The sequence below is a fragment of the Scatophagus argus genome, chromosome 10 (genome assembly GCF_020382885.2).
Source record: "Scatophagus argus isolate fScaArg1 chromosome 10, fScaArg1.pri, whole genome shotgun sequence".
Classification (NCBI taxonomy): domain Eukaryota; kingdom Metazoa; phylum Chordata; class Actinopteri; family Scatophagidae; genus Scatophagus; species Scatophagus argus.
In genome coordinates, this window is record NC_058502.1 from 7694216 (window position 1) to 7719674 (window position 25459).

The window sequence follows — 25459 nt, forward strand, 5'->3', positions numbered from 1 at the left end:
CATCATCTGATCCAACAAGCATCAATCACGTTCAGTGATTCAAACAAGGCAATTGTCTGCTCAAGCTCATTCAGTACACACACACACACACACACACACACACACACACGGTTCAGGTATCGTAAGTAAAAGTAGGCACATGTTTACTTATTAATCAGTTAATAGTTATAAAATCCACAATACGTGCAGAATAGTGACTTTGCCTCCACACAAATTAGAAGAGTATCAGTATTATTGTGTTCACCTTCGCAGGATTATTAATCCAGTCTTAGATGTTGTTGCTTTTCAACGTGTGGTAATTTTAAAATGGCACAAATTGTTCTGACGTCTCTTTTTTCAAAGGATTCTGACTGGTGTTCGACCTTTTGGTTTTGATTAATTTCTGATTAATGACAGCGTTGCGTGCGGCGGCGGACTCATTTCGCTTTCTGTGCGTCATCAGGTTGATCTTTAATGTTTGTTCAATATTTACAGAGCTCAGTGACCTGCATTTTTCAATACGATAACCCTTTCCCATCTCAGTTGGGTGCTTTCGTATTGAATGCCAATGAACTGCAGATGTGACAAATGTGTCCATCATTTACCTCATGGTATTCCATGAATGGATGCCTGGGAAGATATAGAATCACATTACAGTTGCATGTATAGTGGTTTCATAACTTGTTCATGAATGACAACCCACTCCACTGCAATTCTCACATACTACATGTTAAAGTCATCTAGGGGGAAACATAGAAAGAGAGAAAATGGAATAATCAGTCAAATCCAGGCCACTTGGGTATTTCCCACCTGATGCGTCTTTCCCTTCCTTTGTTTAACTGCTTCTCTTTGTGTCCTCCTGTCTGCCTGCTTCTACATTTCCAAATAGTTGAGTCTTTAAATGCAGCGGTAGAACACAGGAAGAAATTCTGTACAAGAGGATGAGATCTCTGATTGGTGTGATTAGATTTTTAAGGCTACAAAATGGCTGCGAACTCCGGATCAGTCCTGAGTCCTGAGGTTATGATGTTTATTTTCATTCACTAACTTCAGCACTGAGTAATATACTCACTCTCAGCACTGTTTAAATAAGTTTAAGGGCCTCAAGCCTCCTCGCTTGGTGTTGACATCTGAAAAGAGAGACACACAAGAGCCTGTAGGGTGAGAAAAATGGTCCAGTTGATTAAGAGAGTGGTAGTTCAAAGAAGTACAACCCAGAAAACTTGACTCTTGGTATTACAGGAGGAAAGAAAGGATAGATTATTATTCTCTCGCTGCAGGTACAAGTGCTTGAAGAAGAAAGACAAAATGTGATTATTTTTGGTAGGAGCGAAATGAAATTTGATGGAAATTTAAAAGCCTTTGCTGTTCTCTGCTGCTTTTTGCAGAAAAACAACACCGTTACTGTTGTTTTGCCATTTTTAGCTCATATTACGATTAGAGTCCAGCAGTGAAGTATCAATAAACACCGTGATTTGCGCAGCAAGTGCTCTGGCATGATGCGCTTGGAATTGCAGGTTTAATGTGATTATGATTAATGAAAGTTCTGAAGTTGAAGCTAATTTTTGACAAATAGCGGAACAAATAGCAAACTGACAGGCATAAGAATGATTTGCTATGTTACTGCATGCTGTGCCTGCGTAAGTGGTGTGTGTGTATACATGGTGTGTGTGTATACATGGTGTGTTCTCCATGCCCTGAGAAGTGAAGGTTTTGAATATGATACTAACAAATCAAAAACTGATGACACCTGAAGAAGAAAATCAAGAGCAAGTGAGTATTTATCAACTCATTACAGCCAAAATGTAATTTGGTTGTGTGATTTCTTTATAGCCAGAGGATCGTTTTTATGGCTGAACCACCCACATAATATTCTGAGAGCCTGTTCTGCTCTGTGTTGTTTCTTGCAGTGTGTGTGCTTCCACTCTTATTAGCCATGTTGTAAGTGTAACAGGAGTCAAAGAGAGTCTTTTTCCACTCTGCACGGCTCCGTACAGTATCAGAGTCTTATGAAGAGCTCATCACTCTCCATCCTCATAATGTTCCCGTCAGTGTGCCGGATGAGAACTATTACACGCCACAGATCATCATTCATAGATGCAGGGGCCCCCATAAATGCTGGCAGTTTTATTATGCAAGCTATTAGTCCATTTGTGTATTAGCTGAGTGGTTCGCCTCGTTATGTTAATTTCAGAATGTGTCTCATGCACTTTGTAGTTCTGCGGATTGCAGAGGACGAGACACTCTGGTCAGGGGGATTACACTTGTCCATTTAAGATTTATTTTACAATATGTCAGCTTCTATCTTTAGCTTCTTTCTTCTGTCTTCAGATCTGCTCCGTTGGTAAGTCCTTGAATGAATGGTCTCCGTTTTAATGTCTCCCTCATGTGTTGCATCTTTTCTGGCCCACCAGTAACAACAAGCCTCTACGGCAAAAGGCGGTTGTCAGTGTGGCTGATCCATTACTCATCTGTCGCCATTAGCATTCAAGCTTCATTAGCCAGCAAGCACCCAATATAAAATATAATTGTGGGCAATAAATTCTTTTGTGACACTCGACCACAGCTGCTCGTTGAACATGTTTCAGAATTAGGATCTCATGCTGTCTATATGTGGACTGACCAAGATTTCCCTAAACCTTTTAAACCTTTTTGTTTTGTTTTTTCTCATGTGTAACATCAGCCTGCCCAGGAATTGCATTAAAATAAGCATTTTGGGTACATTTTTTGATGCTAATTAACTTATACTGTCCCTGATAGATAATTAAAGCAAAAAAAAAAAAAAAAAGAAAAAACTGTTAAACTAAGACTGCACTTTCCCTACATTAATGCAATACTGAAACTCGTTCGCTGGCTCTTTTTGTTTTGGCCTGTAATTGTTTTTTGCTCACCTGATCCAAACAGCCAACATATCTACTATGTATTTGTGTGACAGCTTAGACTCTGACTGCTGTCAAAACTTCCCAAGTTTTCCTGTTATTGTACTCCAAACTCTTACATTTGTGTTCTAAAACATCTGGGAGAGCATTTTCTTACACTCAGTTTGAAACCGTTCACATGGATACGTCTGCTCCTGCTGCTCCTAGTGTGAATTTGCATCTGTTCATGTCCACTCACACCTTGAATTGTCTTTATATGGGGACCCAACATGCCTAATATTTACTTTGCATTTCATATTCACATTTAAATTACTTTCCCTGTCTTCATCTCACCAGCCTTTTCATTTTTGTTACGTAACCAGCTTCAAAACCTCCAAGTAATCAACTTTAAAATCTCTGAGCAAATCATCATAAATTCCGTATGAAGTGTGCCATCATTCCATAGGATCACTACCCAATCCAGTTTTATTTAGAACTCACTGAATTAAATATAACAAAGTTATACTGAACGGTCAGAGGAGCGGCAAATAATGATACGAGAGAAGTAAACACAAATAAAGTAATTCGATGGGACAAATAATGTTTATAAGATGCTGTGTTGGCAAGTGCATTAAATATTGATCAAAAATAAAAGTGAGGTGCAGTCAGTTCAGGTAAACTCAGTACAGCTCTGCGAGTAGACAACAACTTTCTCCAATGAAATATAAAATATTATCATGCTGTTTGCTGCAGTTTAAGTTCTGCATGTGGAGAAAAAAAAAACATATGTACAAACCCACTCAAGGACTTTTTTCTTTCTAAATCAGACCTGTCTTGTCAGACCGACATGTCTGGGTCTGATTCATCTGGAACCTGGTTCACAGAGACTGCACTTTAGATATGGAGAAAGACAGATGAGACCACTGTGACTCCCCCCTAGAGAATTTATGGAATCAAATTTAAAAGCTATTTTAGGCTCCAGTGCCAGGTACGCTCACGTCACCTGGGTTGATATCACTGAATGAAATAGGATACACCCTCTGCCAAGTCGGTGTGTGCGTGTGTGTGCAAAGAAGCAGTGAGAGAACAGGAAGGGGTGGAGCAGCTGGGCATTGTTTGAATGAATGAGACAGAAGGGCAGCCAGATACGTGAGATACACACACACACACACTTGTGCGCGTGTGTGTTCATTTCCATGTCACTGTGATTGTTCATGTTTGTAATACAGTTAGTGCTTTGTTAACTGTCTATGTAAGCCAGTCTACATCCGCCAGGCAAAGTGTTTGGACTGTATTATAACCAGTTCTGCCTCTGTGGCAATACAGCACTTGGATCATTTTCAAGACCTCCTTACAATCACCTTGTTGACTCACTGCCCTCTCGAGTGTTTGAGCTTTGGCAACCGACGTTTGTGTTTGCATGTCCGCAAAGGAGTGTGTGTGTGTTTGTGCTCATGTGTGCGCGGCCTTACGTAAGCATATCTGCAAAGAAGAGGGCACATTCTTGTCTCCATCACCTGACAGCCTCCTGTCTTTGTACGAGAAGTCTGTTTTGTTCCTCTTCTCTCACGTAAACACATAATAGCCGACTGCTGGATAACTTACATTCCCCAAGCAGGAGGTGTGACTACCCAGCATCTCTGTCTTCCAGCATTCAAAGACCCCTCTCCTCCTGCTGAAGCATGTTTACATAGGAGTGAGTGTGTGCTTTTTCTCCCTCTCCGTCTCTTTCGAGTGCCTGTTCAATAGACAGATGGTTGCACTTCCTTTTAAGGATTGATCGCAATAGCGTATCACTTACATGTGTATAGCATCTGTGTAGGGTTGTGCTGAAGTGCAGGCATGAGGAGTGAGGCAAAGGGTCAGGCCTGGAATTAGCCTCACACGAAACTCATAGAGTGGTATTTCATAGTTTGGATTGTGGGAATTGTTAGGAACGAGCTGTCACGGTGGCAAATTTAATGCACGAGCTTATGTTGTTTTTTTGGGGGGCGTTTTTTCCCCTCTGTGTTCCACTCTGACATCCACCACGTCCCAGCATAATTTCAATGCCAGTAACTTAGCTTGTGTTTTAAAACACAGTAAAAGGTATGCATTGGACCTCATCCAGGTTAAGATTTATTGTGAGAATGAAAGAAAGACTTTCAGTGTTCACTGTGCAGGCATCCTCAAGTGGCTGCAGCCTTTTGGTTTGACATATTCCCGAGCCATTCTTCCACTGTCTTCTGTTTTGCCTCTCTATTTTTCTTACCGTCTCTTGCTTTCCCATACACACATACTGCACAGGCGTGTCTAAGTGTCGAGGAGTTCCATGTCTAAAGAGTTCCAGCAGCTTGTTACTGAGGCTGTCAAAAGGCACGAAGACCCACCGCAGAGGTGAGGATGTGTGTGAAATCCCATGAGCTTCTAGCGCTGGTCAGAGGCATAACAACATCCTACTTCTCTTTCCACGTGTAGATTTTTCCCCGCACATCCAGCTGCTGAAATACAGCAGCTGAAGCCCATAACAAGAGGAATTCATTTCAAATCGGACAACAGCTGATAAGAGACCGATAAGTTATTTTTATAAAAATATTGTTTTAACAAAAAGTTTTTTGACGAAAGTGTTTTGTCAGCTGCAAAAATCGCTTGGGCAAACCAAGAAAGATCATATTTTGAGTCAAAATTACTATTAATGTTTATGTTCGTGACCGATCGCGGAAAAACAGATTTTCCTAAGAAAAGCAAACTGTGGTCTCTTGTATCAAAGTGCCGCCTCCATCCTTTGCTTACTTTACGACTCTGTAACAATATCACAACATTTCCTCACCTGCTCCAGATGAGTGGGAGTCATATTTTTTACAGCCACTAGGGGGCGTTTTTTTTGTTTCTTGCTTGTTTTTGTCATGGGGGCATTTGCATTTGCAAGTTGTCTGTTTTTTTGTTCTTTGTCTTTTAGCAGGACAGTCTGTTTCAAAGCTGTTTCTGTACTGAACATATTGCAGACGTGTTAAACTTTCATTTTGATTTTTTCCCTCCCAATCGAAACAAAAAAACAAAAGAGAAACAACTTTTGAAGAGACGTAGCTTAGATTTGCACCCTGTAAATAGTTGTACTGCTCCTCTACCTGCTCTTGATACAACAAAGACCTTTCCAAGTGTCTGGTTTTGGCTGGGTGTCATGCACAGCCATCCTTGGCACTCTGCATAACCTCTCACACTGATTATTATTTCACTTCCTCACATTGTTATTTTATCATACTAAGCTACCGTCAAACTGCCTGCCGTCTGTTTATGGCTGGTGGTGCCAGTGTAAGCAGGACTCAGACACACTGCTGCAGTAATCTGGATTGCAGCAAAAAAAGACACCTCAATAAAAGCAGATCTCCTGGCTGCCCACGGTCATAAAGGAGAATAAACAAGGTTAGGCAGAATAATTATGCTGAGCTGCTTCCTGGTATTAAGGGAGTTACAGGACTTCTTCCATTGTACAGACACAAGTCTTGTTTTTCTGCCTCTCTGGGCAGAGGAGTTCACACTGCTCGCATTTTCCACCTGAGGAGCAAGATTCACACTTTATAACTTATTGATACTTCTGCTGATGTACATATGTGCCTAAACTAATCCTAGAATAATTGAATGGCAACATGTAAGGCTTCTTGCTGCACGATTTCTTCTCTCCTTTTCAGCAGATCACTGTGAACACACACACGTATCTGGACCACAGTATCCACAAGTGTGAAATGCGGTGTTGGGGAACATTTATGTAAATAATTCTCTTCTTTTTCTTGGCTGGCTGGAGACTAAAGTGTGAACATATATAACAAATGAATAAAGAACTCGGCTTAACGTGGTGGTATTCAACCAGGACTTGATCTGCTGTGGCACCTGACCTCAGATATTTTTTTTTTCCACTTCACACTTGAGGTGTGTTTTTGTCCATCCAGGCTGATATGTCTCAACAACTATTAGATGGATTGCCATGAAATTTTGAAGAGAAATTCATGTTCCCCTGAGAATCATATAAACGTAGACATATATGTAGTAAATGATTCTAATTAATGACAGTTGATGTAAAATCGTGTTTAATGATACAGTTTGTTTCTGACTTTGTCTTGACACTTACAACAAAAGCAAGAGAGAACTAGACTCATGAATACTACCTTCATTAGCAGTCATTACCAAGCTGTTGCACTGCAGAAAAAAAAAAAAAAAATCACAGCATTGTTTTACAAGGTTCTTAATTTGGACATACCAGCCTAACTTTGACCTCAGCCACCTGTGATTATGTCTGACCTGAAATGAGTCTGATCATGTGCTCACGTCATAAGCAATAACAAAATGATTTGTTGTCACGCATTTCCAATTGCTGGGAGACACAAAGTGAGGGGCTAGTGTGACAGCTGGGTCACCTACTCGCAGTTTAATTCAAATTAGGAGCAGCATAATGTCACAATAGTCAGCTGAAGGATAGATATGTTAACTGAGTATTTCTGTGCTGCACAGTTTGCTCCTTTAATCCTTATCAGTCTGCTTCTGAAGTTGTTTTCAGCATAATTTACAGGGTGGCTCATCTAGGACATATGTAAAAATAATGAAATATGGAGGAAGTTTAAACTTCATTTATCAATATATTAACAAAAACCACAGCAAATTATATTGCGGTGCTTTAAATAATTACCATAGGCTATAGCACCAGATATTTTTATTGTAGGATGACCATATTTTATGTAGACGCATTTATCAACAATAACCCAACAATTCCTCACAAAACTATTCCTCACATTATGCAAAATATCATCAACATGCGACATCAGGCGCACTGGCTAAGAGAGACAGCTATTTAATGACTTGGTGATGTATGTTAGCTCAAAGACTATGCTTAATACGCTCTCTTCTAGTGCTATATTTCATATAGAGACATTACAATTTGCCTCCCAGGCAAATCTGACACACCCACTGTCGATATTTTTCCACCATGGAGAGGGTCTTGTCATCCAGGGCAATAAACTCAGCTTTATTTTTCTGGCTTATCTCCGCAGCACATCCTCAAATGTTTGCCACTTGCAGAGAACCTCTCATGCACTGTTTGTGATAAGGGATGAATGGTTGGCTGTTTTTGTTGAGGGACATTTCTTGTCAGTTGGACTTACAGTGAAGAATGGGCCTTTCAGAAGCCTTCCATAAATTATAATCTTATGTAAAGTTGAATGTGTCCTTATCTCACTCTTGGCTCTTGGGAAAAGACACACAGCAATTGCAAAGTGTCTGGCACATTTTTGGTAAATAATACAAATACACATGGACCTTATTTACACCGAATCCCAAATTGAAACGGGCATGCTTTGGAGACAGGTGTAAGGATCAACATGTCTGAAATTCAAGCACGATTTTAGCAGATGGGAATGTTCCCCGGTCTGAATGCCTTGTTGGTGCTTTGAACAAAGCAAATATGTTAAGACAGCAACAACACTTTTGCCCCGTAATTTTTTTAGTATTATTGGACATATGCTGCATGTAATCAGAGAGACAGGCTGACGCTTCGCAGGCTTCTGTCACTCAACTCTGAGGAAGCTGGGGTTTAGTTGTTTTGTTCCCTGGACAGTCAATCAAAAGGGAGGGAAAAAAACGACAAAACTAACAGAGAAAAAGACATTTCCAAAAATGAGTGGATCATTTTGATTTAAATATCTCATTAATGATATCAACTTAATTTTAATTAATTAGAATTTATAAATAATAAAGTCACTTTATTCCAGGTGATAAAATGAAAATAAGTCTCTGGATATTCAATATTTTCCCTTCCTATTGGCTAAATACGCTCATAAAAACACGCAAACAAAAAAGTGGAAGGAGACTTAAAAAAATACATCATTTCAACAATGTGAGAAAATCAAAAATGTTAAAGCTGTAGTCATTAAGATTTCAGTGCTACTTGTTTTGAGGACACCCATACTGTTGTTACTGTGGTGACGGTAAGTGAGGTTTAAGTGCTTCCAAGTACTGTTGGGACAGCAAACACTCCTTGAGCAGCAATTGTGTCAGAAACACAACAGAAGAACAACTCAACTGCTCTATCTGTTTACAATGCAGCAAAACAAACTCACATTGTTTTTATAAGGATGTCAGCAAATAATCAGCCTTTATCCATCATGCCGAGATCGACCGCGGTGTGGTTTCATGCACACAGCATGAAAAAGCAGTAGTTTTCCATCAAACAGGAGGAAGCAGTAAGTAATTAATTGCTTCGCTGAGGATTTGGAAGAAGAATCAACTTTTATTGACAGTATATATATTTTTACATACACACACTGAATTCGTCTTCTGCATTTGACCCATCCTTAGTTGAACACACACATGCAACACCCGGCAAATTACATGCAGTGAAACACACACAGGAGCAGTGGGCAGCATCAGGCGCCCGGGGAGGCGTCTGTCCTGTCGCCTACAACTCCTTGCAATATTTAGAGATGATCCGCTGGCTGAAAACATGCTGAAAATGACCATGTCTTGTTTTGACAAACTTCAGGGACAAGTACACTGCATTTGCTGTGACCATTTCACAATAAAGGCCACCGTATATCTTACCTGTTTAACTCTTTTAAATTTGAATTTATTAGTATAAAGAGCACTTTGAGCAGTTTGTCTTCAGTTTATTTGTAGCACAAATAACACGGATAAACCACTTCTAGTGTTAAGTGGGAAATGGTTTGCATTGACGGTGACTTCATAGAGCTCTGATATGGCTGAGATTAGTAGCTCTGGAATACATCTATGCATGGATTCCTGTGAATCCCTCTTGCAAGTGAAGGCAACTTGAATCCAAGGCAGAAAGTCCACCATTTCTGCCTTTCTGCCATTAACAATGACAACTATTATGAAACCTACAGTGAGGTGATTTCTAATGTAACGTTTAATGGCTATTGCAGGAAATATAAGACCATAAATAGCAGGAAAAAGGGGTTTTAATTTCAATTATAACTTTAAGCAGTCACTCAAAATACACAAGTTTAAGGAGAATAGCTTCCTCAATAGAAATACTTCCAGGGTTGCTGTTTTTGAGCTATCCAGGTCACAGTTTTTCTATTTTTTTTCATTGAAATCCTCTCAGTGCTCGAACTGGTGGCAAAAATCCAGCAACTGAAAGCACTGAAGGAGGTGAGGTGAATGGCCCCTAACTGTCTGTACCTCTTGGCAGGTAGAGCTGCAGCAGTTACTGCTTCTCCTCTAACTGCTTTTGAAGTTTATGGATCGTAGGTGCACTCCACCACCAGACGCCACCCTCATTTCGATGGCATCATTCTTGTTACCTTTGTGTCCTGAAGCATGGCTCCACCAGCAATGAGTTGTCATGTTTTGCTTTGTCATATTTCTCACTGAGACAGACCATGGCGGTGGACATCCTTTGTGAGCTGTGTCATCACCTGCAGGTTTCACAGCCTTTGTTCGGAGGAGGTGCTGTAAAGGCTTCACATAATAACACACTCACTTAAGATTTGCCTGACTGAAAATCTCTGAAGTTTAAAAGTTGACTTAGAGCATCGCTCATGGACTCCGGCAAGTCCATCTCCTGCCAAGTAGGCGCTAAATGCTTGTTCTTGTCGGCAGTGAGCACCTGACAGATGGCCTTGTGCTGTTTCACAGCCCTTGCCACCATCTTCTGGCAGAAGCCCCATCATCACCAGCTTGTGATAGATTTAGCTCATCCTGTGCCACTACAAATCCCCTTCTTCTTTTATGAAGGACAGCAACTTAAGTACTTACTGCTCTCTCTTAGAAACAGGTAGAAACTGAGTTTATATTTTATATAAGGATTTGAAATGACGTTTCACTTTTCACCAAATATTGCATTAGTACAGCATATAGTTTTGTGTTTAATTAGAAAGTTGTAGATTTACACAGTTCTTCTAATGTGATCTATTGTTTCACAGCAGCTCCGAGTGTGTGTGTGTGTCTTTGGTGTTTCACTGGACCACACATCAGGTGATGGGGAAAGAGCATCAGACTGCAGTCACTCTTTTGTCATCTTCCTTATGCCTCCAAAGTTATTAGCACCTCCTTTTCCTAATTTCAAATATCAAATAGATTATGGATTCCATAAATTCCAGTGGTGGGCCGTCAGCAAGGCCTTCTCTGCTGGAGTAAACACTATCACAAACACTGACCTACATTTACAATCTAAATTCTAATATTTGTTCCATGAAATTGTATTAATTTATTCCCAACGCTTTATTCTCTTCATTTCGTAGCATTTCTCTCGGCTGTACCGCTTCCAGTACGTGTATGTGGATGTTCGATTTTCGTCCAATCAGATTTCAGCCTCTATGTGTTGCCACGTCAGTCTGATCTGCCCAGGGCCTTCAGAATAAGTAGTGCTGGACCACGCAGTTTAGACTATATTAACCATTGACTGTTTCTTTAACCAATCAGATTTCAGGAACCTCGCTGGCTAGCTGGCTCTGTGAAGCGTCAGCATTCTTCCGCCCTCTGATTGGTCGGTCAGAGCAAAAGTCACAGCCAAGTGCGACTATCAATTTTGAACTGCTCCTGATGATGTACATGGCACAGTTGTGGTTGTAGTGTAGAGGTTTGGAGTTGTCTTAACTGTGTTTCTTGTTGTATTAACAATGGCAATTATCCTCAACATGCGACATTCCTCTCTCTCTAATGCCACGCCTTGTCATAGTGCATTTTTGGATAGTATCGATGTTTTTTTTTTATAATTGCGATTGTAACGGCCCGTCACTGATGAGTACACAGTTTAACCCATTGGGCAGATAATACAGTGTCTGCATCAATCTGTAATGTATGTCAACTTTTAGCCAATACCACTACAGTTGCATCTTACATCTTGTATTGGTGTAGTATTTGCAAATGTAAGACAAAACTTCTGGGTCAGAGTTGGTTCACCCCAGGCTTGGTCTAACAGCAAGGCTTCTTCACACAGCAGACAGAAATCAATAACTCCACAGAGCAGTCAGCGTGGTGGCTCTGTTCTCCAGATCACATTTCATCCTGAAACTGGCGTGCTCACCACATTTTATCACTCAGTATGACCTGGATTAGGCATCGTATATCTTTGAGTGTCGTTCTTTGTTTTGTAATACCACATCATCAGAGGGATAGCAGAGACTTAAATGAGAAGGTCTAGTGGGGTAGACTTTTTTCTAAATAGCACATCATAATTATATAAAATCAAAGGCGTTGTTGCTTTTAATACATGGTCAGTAATCTCTGCTTGAAATCCTGACTCTGTCCTGCGCTTAATGTGTCTCACAAGGCAGCAGTATGGATCCTGTTTGGCAATACTGCACTGCCCAGCCAGCGATGGTAATCACAAAACCATTGCTTTGCAACTGCTGGATGACTAAATTTGTGTAAATTCAGTCTGTAGTTGCTCCCTTGGAACTTCTGGTGCCTCATAAGTCTAGTTTTGTCAGTCCAATCTACCTCTCCAATCGTTCCTCCTCCTATTAGCCTTTTTCAGCCAGTTGTCTATGTATATTTCGTTTTGAGTTTATGGTTAAGACTGATTATGCCTTGTATGGTCACCTTTTCTGTGTTTGAGCTGCTTATGCCTGAGTTGTTTTTGCAATAATGCCTCATTATAGAAAACTGCTAAAACCCTGTCTCCCTCCAGATTTATCTTTGCGCTTGGCTCCGGCTCTGAAGTGCACATTACATAAGATGCAACATGAGCAAGGGGAGGCCAAATTGTTAAGTTTTAGACAAGACAGCATGAAAAAAGCAGTTTTATTTTAAAACACAAACTCCAGATTAAACCTCCCTGACTTCATGCCTGTGTAAATGAGAAAAGAACGGCATCCCCTTAACTGAAAGGTTATTGGAGCAGTTTAGGGGAAGCCAAAGTGACCAAGATTCAAATTATAGCAGCTTTAACCTTTATTTAAAAACTACTTGAAAACATGACTCATCCTTGCTGGACATCGTCTGCCCATATCACTGCTCTGCCAGATTAGTTGCTGAAAATAGAAACCTGAAATGGCCACGTATTAGTCACACAAGCATTTAGATGAAACCTTGGAACCGAGTTGGATTGCACTGTCCAACCCTGCTGGGACAAATGCCTCAAAATGTCAGGGAACACGTTGTGTTGCAACACAGTAAATGAGTATTGATCTCTCTGTGCACCTGAAATCACCCCACCTGAGTGCCTGCCTTAAGATATAGGTCCTGACTGGGGACTTGGAGGGACTCTGATGACTTCACCGTAATAGCAAACTGGTTGTCAAAAGTCTAACTAGCCCACCCAAATTGGATGGATGTTGTCATCCGCTGCATGCAGGTTTGATCAGTTCAACAGGAGAAAACAAATAGCACAAAAAACCACCATCACTGTGTTGTGCAGCTAGTTTCTGCTCCCAGAGGAGTACAGATGTAAATGTTTGATAGTTAACCATTACAATCTGAGGCAACATCAAGGCTTAATTTTTCCTTGTGTAAATATTTTTGCCCTGATATGAGTCAGTGTTGTGCATGAAATGGAGTGAACATGAATAAATAGACACATGCGCTTCATATGTTGTATATTTAACAACATCATTTTTTCTAATCAGTGTAACTCATGTTATTTTTCACAGTGTGCCGTAAAGCTTTGCATCTGAGGCTTTTCTCTACTCACCTGTGCCTGTGCTGAGTTATCGACATGTGGTTTTTACCCATAAGATTCAGTTTTCCTTCAACCTGTTCTGCAAACCTCATAGGCATCTGTTCCCCACACAGGGCACTAAGCACTTGACTGCATTGTTATTTTCTGATTTTCCGTTTTAAAACTGTCATTATTTGCTTTTCTAATTCCCGTCCTCCAGCCTCTGTGTTTACAGCAAGTCAAGGTAGCAGATTAAAGACTGATTTCCTTCTGTTGAAGCTCTTATCATCACACAGGCACGTTTTGCTCTCGTAAGCCAATTAAAAGATGTTTAACACTCATTAGCAACACATTGCAATCTCACACGCTCAGAGGAATTTGCTTTGTAAAGAGTTGAAAGCAGACTTTGTTTTCTTGAGAGGCTTTTAAGTTTAATGTCTGTCACAGATGTTGCAGTACTTCACGTGTTCTCGTAGGTCTTATTGTTTTGTACTCAGTTTGGAATTGTTTAATTTGACTTTTGTGTTCATATACATTAGATTTTGTTTTTCACATATTATACTTAAAGACTGTTGTAGGTTATTTTCAGATATGGGTGTGCATGCATGTGCTGTATTTATCTATTCAGGTATGATGTAGAGGGTGTATGTATGTGCTCATGTCACAGTAGCATGTGTGAAATGTGAGCACATACTCTCTGTGTTTGTGAGTGGATGCACTGATAGCCTCCTGATAATAGTAGTAGCAGTGTGTGCTCAGTGTCACAAACGGCTGTCAGTTGCTGTTGGCTACTGGGGTTCTTTAACAGCTCTGTGGGAAGTCTGAGATTTTGTCAAGGCACAGGTGCAGCACTCAGCTTCAAATACCTTTGCCTGTGGGATGGAATCGTGCGCGTGCAGCTGTGGTTTTATATGGGATTGCTATGATCGCGCTTGCATGTGTTTGCTAATGCATGTATTGTTTCCCAGTGTTAACAGGTCGTTGTTTGTCATAAACGCCAACAGAAGAACACCGAGTTCATTGCTTTCATGATGAAAAGACACACATATTTGACAATAACCCATCGCAAATAACGTCTTGTTTCTTCAGAAGGTACATAGATGACATTTTTATGCGGTTTTATGTTTATTAGCCCGCATTCAGGAAAGAAAATCTTGAAATGGCCATTTTGCTTAATGTTCTGAAGGCCAAACAAAGTGTTGTCTCAAACTGAAAGCTGCTGATCATAAGCCTGCTATTAGAAACCATAACATGGATTATACTATGGCTTGACACGACAAGAAGAAAAAACACGTGATTGGCTTCTTCTCTCAAAGTTATTGACATTAAAAGTGTGAGACCAAATCCAAGAGGGGATAATTTGATTGACAAGCCCTCAAAAAAGGAGGCTTTTTAGTTTAATAAACTGAACACAATTGAACTTTATGGACTTCTTGAAGCACAGGATTTGAGATCTTTTTTGTGACATGAAAATATTAAATGAAACTTCTGTCCACAGGTAATTTGGGCTATTAGGGAGAGGTGAGCCGCTAGGTTCCCTGGCACTCACCCTTCCTATTTAGCGGTAGAGGGACAGCTGTCGGACCAATAGTCTGTTTTTCTAAAGATATTAAAAATATCATATTCAGTCAGTTGTATCTGGAATTTTGTTTTTTTTAAGTTAAAACTATATACGGTGGCTTAATTCTTGTAACTCTAATATTTACATGTCATGTTGTTGTTAAAGAATGTAAATTTGTGATATATTAGAGCAGTGCCTTTTGATAAATGCTGCGACACTTTGAAAGAGTGAAGACTGTGACAATTAGTCATGTGACCCACGTGTATTTTTCAGACCTGGAAGTTTAAATGTGACCGTGCTGAGCAAACCTAAATACTCCTAATAAAATCACTGTGTCCAATACTCATAATGTACCAAAGAAAAGACAGATTTGTCAGTTTTATACCATGCTTTAGCTCTCTAGAGACATTTACAGTCACTCACTTATAGGACACTTTCTTGACAAAACTTCCTACATGTCTTGATTTACATTTGTTTTCAAGTATCTTTTTTTTTTTGTTTCAGTACAAACATATACATGCGCTCATCTGAATGAGAACCACCACAGTGATTACAAATGATTGCATGGCAAAACTTAAGTTGGATAGGTCATGCTGCTTTCCAAAATGACAGTTCCTCATCTTATTATCCAGTTGTCTAAGACTGGTTTTACAAAAATTATTGCATGCATTTCCGTCATGAAGTGATTCCTGAATACAGCACTTCATACTGTCCAGGATCATGTTGCTACTAGCTCTTGGACTGCTATTTTCTCTCTGTTTTACCCTTAAGTTTTGTCTATGTGTGAAGTTCTCTGCCAACAGCGTTACTTTCCTAAGAGGGCTCCTGGAACACCAAATCTGGTGACAAATTAATTAACCACGGGATTTTGCGTCATTAAACCGACGCCAAAAACGTCTGTATTCACATGGAAAGAAATGCCAGAATACCTCCCGAGAGTGCTTCCTCAATTAATTTATCTCGTTTTTGTCCTCCATTCTTCATGCTTTCTAAAAGCCCATACTTAGAGTGATGTCTACATAATGGTGTAAACTAGCCTGGCCTAGCCAAAGTTTTAATAGTATAACTGGAAAACATCACTGGAAAACGATTTGACTCTGCATGTGTTTGACTAACGCACTGAAAGACAGATTGGCACAAGACACCAGAGCAAAATTTTGAATAAACACCATCAGTGTGCTACCTCCACTCCTGACCAGACAGGAGAAAACCACTGTCCAAGGCCTAATGTTATGCAAAGTGAAATCCCAACACTTACCTGTATGTAACTGGAATGTGTTTGCAACTTGCTGGGTGTCATAAGGAACAGGTGTTGATTGGAGTCTCTCAAAGTGTTGGCTGTCTAAGTACTATTGATTTAGATGTCAAGCTTTAATTTAATACATGGCTTGCAATACATTTACAGTGAGAGTACAGATCATCTACAAATGAAGTTAAGACTGATTGTTTCACAGGATAGACAAATTAGACCCAAACATCAATCTTTTCTTTTCGGACATGCAGCTTGTTAAAATAGGTTTCTAGCCTCATCTACTGGATATGAACAGGAATGTCAACAACTCATGTGTCCTTTCTCCATTTCATTCTCTTTGTCACTCTATCCTCCCATCCCACGCTCTGCCCCTTCTTACCTCCCTTTCTGTCTTTCTTTCTGTCTCTGTCTTTAGAATATGCCAGGACATAACAATGAGCTCAAACAGCACAGACCCTGGTCTCTTCCTGACTGCCAACACCTCTACCCCAGCAGCTGGAGCCTACTCGCAGTCAAATGCTCTGCACCAAGGAGGAAATGGAGGAGCCCCCCTGTTGGCCTTTCATGCCAGTCCCTTTGATGATAATTCCTCTTCCACCAGCAAACTCTTAAACCTCACCTTCGGATCCCAGAATGGGAATGGTACTGCAGCCCTTGATCCCCTGGGTGGCCACCCTGTGTGGCAGGTTGTTCTCATTGTCTTGCTGACAGGCATGTTGTCACTGGTCACCATCATCGGCAACATTCTGGTAGTGGTATCCTTCAAGGTTAATCGCCAGCTAAAGACGGTCAATAACTACTTCCTGCTGAGCTTGGCTGTGGCTGACCTCATCATAGGGGTCATCTCCATGAACCTGTACACAGCTTATCTTGTGATGGGTTACTGGGCAATGGGCAACTGGGCCTGCGACCTGTGGCTCACTATAGACTATGTGGCAAGCAATGCATCAGTTATGAACCTACTGGTCATCAGCTTTGACCGGTACTTTTCAGTCACCAGGCCTTTGACGTACCGGGCCAAAAGGACCACAAAGCGAGCTGGGATCATGATCGGCCTAGCCTGGTTTGTTTCTCTCGTTCTGTGGGCCCCAGCCATCCTCCTATGGCAGTATTTTGAGGGTAAAAGGACAGTACCACCAAATGAATGCTACATTCAGTTCCTCTCACAGCCCATTATAACTTTCTGCACGGCCATGGCGGCTTTCTACCTGCCTGTGACGATAATGAGTGTTCTCTACTGGCGTATTTACAAGGAGACCCAGAACCGTTCAAAAGAGTTAGCGGGATTGCAGGGTTCTGGAGGTCGTGGTGGCATAGGAGGAAGAAGTGGGAATGGTGGTCGCGATAGAGCCCGCTTTGTCCATCAGACAGGAAGTTCTCGAAGTTGCAGCAGCTATGAGCTGACAAGGTTGCCCCAGAGGAAGAGCACATGTCAGGAGCTCATTGGCCGCTTCCACTGCTGGCCTGGGGTTCGTTCTTGGAGACCTGGTAGTACCCGCCAGGGGGAGGGTGATGCAGACCAGAGCAGCAGCGACAGCTGGAACAACAATGATGCTGCCGCCTCATTGGACCATTCTGGGTCTTCAGAGGATGAGGACTGTGGGGGCCGAGAAATGATTTCCCAGAGTCATGCTATTTTCTCGATTGTTCTCAGCCTACCTGGCATAAAGGCTGCTGTCAACTCGCAACTCACCTCATGTGAGGATCTGGATGCAGCCTCAGAGGAGGATCCTCTCAGGGGGGCAGAATATAACCGAGACAGCCTCTCAACACTCACCACCAACACCACTGCCACTACTACTCCAGATGGAGCAAACAATTCAGAAAATAGCTGCCACCAACGCTTCTGCTCACGCAAGCTTCAGTCAATGCCTACCATCCAGGCTACCTGTAACCAAGGCTCTCCAGATGATCTTCCAACAGCTACCACCACTGCCACTGATAGCACGACCACCAGCACCACCACCAAATCTCCCTCTGTCCCGATGTCCTTCAAAGAGGCAGCTCTGGCGAAGCGTTTTGCAACCCGAGCTCGGACTCAGATAACCAAGAGGAAGCGCATGTCCTTAGTGAAGGAAAAGAAGGCAGCTCAAACTCTCAGTGCCATCCTCTTAGCTTTCATCATCACATGGACACCTTATAACATCATGGTGTTGATCAATGCTGTCTGCAATGAAGTCTGCATCCCAGGGACCCTGTGGGCAGTAGGGTATTGGCTGTGCTATGTCAACAGCACAGTCAATCCAATGTGCTACGCCCTGTGCAACAAGACTTTCCGTACAACCTTTAAGATGATACTGCTGTGCCGCTGGGACCAGAAAAAAAGGAGGAAGCAGCAGTTCCAGCAGAGGTCAGTGGTCTTCCACAGCAGGATTCCCAGGGAGTCCACATAAGGGACAGGAAGTTTGGATGGTTGATAACAGGAAATCAAAGGATTTAACATAGGACAAGGAAAAGGAAGAAGCATCCATGTAGTTGTTTCTGTGGAGTTTCTTTGCTTAGAGATTCTAAACATGTTTCTCGACTGATATGTCAAGCAAAGCAATATGTGGTGGTCTTGAGGTATGTGTTTGTGTTGGTGCATCCATTTAGCAAAGCTGTTTGTATACATAAAGGGTGTGTATAAGGTGATGTCCAGAGATGAAAGTTTTTCCTCTGTCCTTGAAGAACTGCTTACCATTTCACGCTAGAACAGTCGAAAGAAAATGAATGGAGTGGGAAAATGATAGAAAAGGGCTTTAAAATGCATTGCAGGTGAATTACTGAAGTGCAATTGACACAAGGGGAAAGGATATCTTTGCCACAGGGTTGGGGATCCACATTTCGTATCATTTCTCTTTGTGGGTAGCTAGATCTGTAACGTGCAGAGTGGTTTTGCATTTCAAACAGAACTATGTATCTGTAATATGTCACTGAAAGCTAGCGCAAAAACTGTTTTGTGTTCACGGGCTTCTACATTGTACTGATTTGACCTGCCATTTTCTTGACTGGCATGTGTTTTTATTAGAACGTCTGTACATTGCCTTTCTACATGGATATAGCTTTCTTGTGTCTTTCTTGTGGAATATTAAAAGCTTCTTTTGTGTCCTTAATTTCAGAGAATTTCAGAGACCTGTTTTTTTGTGATATTCATCATTGATTTTTCTAGATATTCCTGAGATTTTGAGCCAGTCTGAAGATGACTCTTCTGATGAACTGAGTTGTGAATATTCTGTGTGGCACCACAGTCAGTGAACTGCTATTGTGTTCAATGTGATTGTTGTGGTTTTTATGGTGGAGACAATAAGTACATTGGTTGTGTTATATGTACTTGCAGTTCTCTGTCGAGAGTGATGATTATACAGTGATGATATTCTGTTTGTGTACATTTGGTATTTCTGACTTGATACACAATGATTGCAAACACAAAGATGTCCATTTATAAAGATGTGTGTTCTGATTTTACACTATCTTTTACCACTGAATGACACATCTAAGGGATTCTGTGAACAACTGCTCATCTTTGATACAGTAGAGCAATGGCAGCCTCTAGTGGCTTGAGAAAGACATGTTTTCCTGCCAGTGCAGCTTCCATAGTGCAGCATCGAAGTCTCATTCTGCAAATATGAAGACAAGAAATGTCTACAATTATTGAAGGTACAATATTATAACTTTTTATTAAAACTATTTTTTGTTTAATTTCTTTTTTTTCCCTTTCGTTTAATTTCATATTATTTATGGGGTGAAGTTTTTCTTCTTCAAAATTATTAACCAAACAGACTTACAGGAATTGTAATTTGTAAACAGAATCAAAAGCTGTCTTGGTCTACAGTGCATCAGGGTTTTTTTTTTATTCACAAACTGGGCAAACACCATCTACCAACATAAAGTCTGCATACAAGTGTGCATTTCAGCTTGTGCAAGAAGTTATTTAAATTTTTTTAATACACATTATATTATTCTTATCTCAAGTAGTTCATTTTTACATTATTGCCACACCCAATTCTTAAATATTGTGCCGAAGCTATTGAAGGCACAGCATAAACTGTATGACAACCGACATACTGAAGAATTTGTGTATTGGATGTATTGTTAGATGCAACGGACATACATGCTATTGTGACTTATGTCCTGTACGTAAAAGAGATGTTAAAAAAAATAACAATAAGGAATTTTATTTGCTTTCATCACAATGTGCTCCAGTGTCATAATGCATTCTTCATTAAAATATGGCAGTTTTGTACTTAAATATTGGGAATGTAAACTACCAAAATGGTAAACACAAAGATTTTGTTACATTTTAAGTATGCCAATCATATTTTAAGTCAATAAACAAACTAAAAACTTTTTGACAAATACTGTTTTTTCCTTTCAGTGTGTGTGTGTGTGTGTGTGTGTGTGTCGCAGGTCATGATTGTGTATTTTTCTTTTCTAGGTTTTTATTTATCTTTATTATCCAAAGTTATTCCAGGTTTACAGAGCATGAAAAGCTTTTTATTCAGTAATGCCTTGACTCTATTACACACATCCGTCTGTGAGACCTGTGCAGTCATTACGGCCTCCATTGCTTTGGGAAACTTGTTTTTGAAGAAAGCCACCAAGTTTGCATTTCTTACTTTTTCCATCTAAATAATGTAACACACCACCAGCAGCATCTTTGCTAAGTATGACCTTATTATCTTAGCAGGATGCTGTGCCATTGTGCAACTGTGTTAATTAATTTCCTGTCATTCAGAAACTGTCTGGAGAGTACTGCATGATATCATAAAGAATAGGGTATTACATTTTTCTCTGTAAAATATTGTTGATGGAGTGTCAGTGGTTTCTTTTTCCTCTATGACTTTGATTTCCTCTTTGTAATTGAATGATCTTAATGCCACTCCCTCCAGAAACCTGTAGTTTTTAAATTAGCAGTTAGGATCACTGACATGTCTGGTAACAGCTCATGTTAGGATAACACAGCTGATACTCGTTTCTTGATTGGAGGGACGGACTTAAAAGTGGCACCAGGGTGCTCCAAACCAAACTTAATGTTAAGTGAGGAGGTGGAGAATTTGGCTTTCTTTCCTGTTTTGTTCTACGTGCTTCCTGCATCACTGTATGACACTACTACACGGCATTAGCACTGAGTGTCTAATTTTACCCAGAAACTGAATAAACACAAGAGTGGTCTTTGACTGTTGCACAGTTCTGTATGTTCTCATGATGAAGGCTGATGAAGTTAGTGAGGAGAGTCTCAGACAGTGCAAATAAGAGATGGCCAAGGAGACCAGACATGTGATGATGAAAATACCAGTTTCATGTGACCCATGGCTAAGGAGCGGCTCATAGGCAAAGACAAACACCCATTTGTGTTGTTTTCTTCAGTCAGTGCTGATCCACTGAGGGGAATCCACCAGTCAGGCAAGTACACTGTCATTTATAATGTAAGTTAACTGCTTTTTGTTTGTTTGTTTTTCACCATTTCAGATAATGTTAAATTTTGCTCCTTTTTTCATTTTTTTTTTCAAATCTGAGTCATGTTGCACAGTAATGACATAATGTTTGTTGATTTAACCAAGTAGAGACCAACATGTTCTGAGGGGCTCAAAAAGAAGAAACTTTTATCGGTTAATATGTTTGGATAAACACAAACATTAGTGAAAGTGTGAGCTGGTTATTTCTGGTAAATGATTTTCTTTTGATTAGGATCAGTGTCAAGATAGTGTACACCATGCATTTATTTATTTTTTTGTTTATTTATTTGTGTGTAATAGGGTTTGTTCACTTAATTTGAATTGTCATTTTAAACGACTTACTTTTGACTCTTAAAGTAAAAAGGCAATATTTGTAATTATTGACAAATGGATATAGACTTTGTCTGTACCACACCCATAGGTACTAATCCTATGGGTCTTCAGCCATGCTTTGGGCAAGCCTGAACACGCATATCTAAATAAAGTAATATGTAAAAGTAAATGAAATGTTTAACAATAGTAATACTGCACAGTGTCTTGAACTGTAGACACAGTATGTATCCCGTGAGAGCATTTTATCAGCAAATGGCATTTTGAGCGCTTCAAACAAAATTTTCCATGTTAATTTGCAGTGTACTAGTAACTATATTAGTGTTCAGTCTTGATTAATCAATTATTGGTTAAATTTATAAATTGTCAGAAAAGGTCCATTAAGGTCCCAGAGATCATCAGTTGTCCCAAACGCTAGAGATGTTTAGTTATGTTCATAAAATATGAAAAAAACAAGCAAATATGAACATAAATCACAATCTTTTCTAGAGTAAATCCAGATTTCTAAGTCTGCAAAATCTAAATGTTTATATTATAATAATGGACACAGAAAGTCCATAAAAGTGTGGAAACATACAATGGAAATTATAGCAAAAGGTAGTGTCAAGAGAAAAGAGCACTATATACAAAATGCAAACATGTCATGACATGGCAACAAGAGACAAAACATTTCTTATGTCAGCCTGCCCTCATGTTCAACTTTTACCTCATGACTCCTCTGAGAAGAGATTACGTCTCCTTGTGCATTGTGAAGATGAGCTTCAATATAGAATGAATCAGTGTGATTTTAACCTGCCCTTTTCCTTTTTCTTCAGCCTGTGTAGATTGTCTCTCCTCTGGATGAAGCCTCAGTGGTCAGGATGCAGACTATTAAGACAGTTGAGACCCAAGTGCCCTTTTTGAAAGAGAGTTTCTTTACTACCACTTTCAAAGGCAGGAGGAAGAGCAGCGTTACCAACATCCTCCGTAAACAACAGCACTCACTCCTTAATCAGCCACAACAGCAACAGCAGCGCATTTTAGAGCATCAGCAGCAGGATCTGAAGCAATTTCTTCCCCAGTCAGTCGAAAATGGACAAGGACAGCGCACGCTGGAGCATCAGCGCCTTGCTCGCTCGACCAGCAGCCCGTTATGCAAGACAGCTGAGCGTGCAGGAGCAGATGGGGATGGAAAGGAGGGGCAAAAAGAGAGAAAGGATCAGAGAGCTAGAGAGGCTGTGCTGGGGAGGGTTGGGGAGCGAGGAGTGAGTGGTAGGGAGCCCGCAGCTGTCAGTGCCAGTCTCCTCCTCCTTTCAGCATCAGCATCAGCGGAACTGGGGGAGGCAACATCATCCTCACGGCTGCTTTCAACTGTGGTGGACAGACAGCAGGGATTAGGCAGCTCTGAAAGGGTTCTGACCAACAGAGGAGCAGCATCAGCGGCAGCCCAAGAGGAAGCCAAGAATGACCAGCCTCGACCCCAGCAGCATGGCTTGTTAGCTAAGGGTGTCCGCCTGCTCAGGAACATGGGGAACCAGGAAGCAAAGCAGAAGAAAGGTGGAGGAAGTGGTGAAGCAGCAGGGGATGGATCCTGTGACGGTGATGCTGATGAGAGGGACGTGGACAAAAAATCTAAAAAGTCCCACATCAAGATAAGTAAAGGAGGAGGAGGAGACCACAGTGGCAAAAAGAAACCTAAATCAGAGTCAAAGGGATCTGTGTTTTCTGGGATGAAGATCAGGAAGAGTTTATCCAAGGCTAAAGGGCTGTCTAAGGATGACATGTTGGAAGATGGGAGCTCAGAACGTACTGGCAAAGCAGGGCTCAAGCCCGCTGTGGAGACAAGCCTGCCAGCTGATGAGACAGGCATGCTATCAGATGTCGAAGGGGATCTAAGCCGCTTGACCGCTGACAGTCACCAATCTATAGTGGATGAGATTGGCCGGAAGACGAGCTCGGGGTCTGATGCTGACCTCTACAGTTTTCACTCTGCAGCAGCTGAAAATGAAGACCTGCTCGCTGATATCCAGCAGGCCATAAGAGACCAGTGTGAGGCCAGTGACAAGGTAATGGTGGCTGGCCACTTATCTGAAGGCTCAGCCTCTGAGAGAATCAAGACTTCTGAGAAGGTAATACCTCACCAAGTATTTAGTCTCGATAATGAAGTTTTCTCTCATGCAGTTGATGGTGAAGTAAGCAGGGAGTGTAACAAATTTGAGAACGAAAGTTGTGTCATACCCATATCAAGAAATTCATCTGGTCCAGGGTCCCTGAGTGAGAGTGGTCCCGCCTCGTCCGCCCCAGACACAGAAAGAAGCAGCGGCAGCCTTTTCCCAAAGACTAACAGCACGTATAGCTTTCCTGACACCACTACTACCACCACCTCTTATGAGAGCGCCGAGGAGCCTCAGGATGACCCCGAGAGCCCAGTCCTTCACCCACAGCAGAGCAAAAACACATGTGTGCCATGTGTCCGCTTGGATCCCATAGTCGGGGGAGCAGGACCAATGGGTCCTCACAAGAGTGTAAGCAGTATGGACCTGTCCATGGAGAGGGAGGGGGAAGAGAAAACAGGGAGACGGGACTTCCTGTCCCTGAAAAGGAGGAAGAGTAGTTTGTCTATTGGCCAGTTGTCAACAGACCCCCAGAGCCCTCATCCTAGACGGACATCCTCCATCTCCCCCTCTACTGTCAAACTCTACCCTCCAATCAACCCCTCTTATGTTAAGACCACCACCAGGCAGCTTACATCTCCAGTTGGCTCCCCCATCACCAGCCCCAATGTGCCTAGGAAAACAGATTCCACCTTTGCTTCCGTACAGTCCAGTGGCAGCAAAGGGTTTAAGAGACACAAGCAAAGGTCGTGCTCCATTGCAGGGCCCATCATTGTGTCTGCAGACTGGTCCACAGAGAAGGATACACCAGAGAAGAGTTACAAAAGCGGGACTTACTGGACACTGGGCTCCAGGAGAACACATTATGCACGAAAGACCTCCTCTACTACAGTACCCTACCTGGATGTCTTCTCTGGTGAGTCATGAACAACGCAGCCACCTGAACTGTTGCCATGCATAAAGTTTAGAGAACAGGAGATTGAGTAGATGGCGGTGAGCCAGGAGGGGAGTGGCTTGTTTAGTTTTGAACCAATTGGATGGAAGGGGTATAAGGGGAAATATGACTATATAGGAACCAGGCTAAGTAATGATTGAAGAGGCAGAGAAGACAGAATTAAAAATGAAATGCTTCTAAGATGAAGACATTCGTCAGGTTTACTGACAGCCAGGCAGCTCTTTTGTTAGCTTAGATTTAATTCATGCAAACACTTAGTATTATGTTGCATGACTTTACAATACAGATATAAGGAAGAGGGCTGGTGGCATTATATATTTATCTCATTGTCATCAAATCCAGCAATGTGTTAGCCTTTCGCGCCACATTTTCCAGCTTCTCCAGATTGTTTGTGAGAGTCAGCTCCAA

At 41.3% G+C, this 25459-nt stretch overlaps 2 protein-coding genes across 5 annotated transcripts in view; both read left to right on the top strand.

The window, feature by feature from the left end:
* The window catches only part of chrm3a (cholinergic receptor, muscarinic 3a), a 78994-nt gene extending 58413 nt beyond the window's left edge, over positions 1 to 20581 (top strand). For all 3 annotated transcript variants that reach the window (XM_046401301.1, XM_046401302.1, XM_046401303.1), the window contains one exon: positions 16654 to 20581. In XM_046401301.1, coding sequence (XP_046257257.1) covers positions 16654 to 18631 — 1978 coding nt within the window. In that variant the 3' untranslated portion in view covers positions 18632 to 20581. The remainder of the gene's footprint in view (positions 1 to 16653) is intronic.
* Positions 20582 to 21223: 642 nt separating this feature from the next.
* fmn2a (formin 2a) overlaps positions 21224 to 25459 on the top strand; it is a 35660-nt gene continuing 31424 nt past the window's right edge. Inside the window, exons 1-2 of one of the 2 annotated variants that reach the window (XM_046401298.1) lie at positions 21224 to 21643; positions 22819 to 25012. In XM_046401298.1, the coding sequence (XP_046257254.1) occupies positions 22864 to 25012 (2149 nt within the window). In that variant the 5' untranslated portion in view covers positions 21224 to 21643; positions 22819 to 22863. The remainder of the gene's footprint in view (positions 21644 to 22818; positions 25013 to 25459) is intronic. The other variant, XM_046401297.1, reaches the window with a different exon arrangement.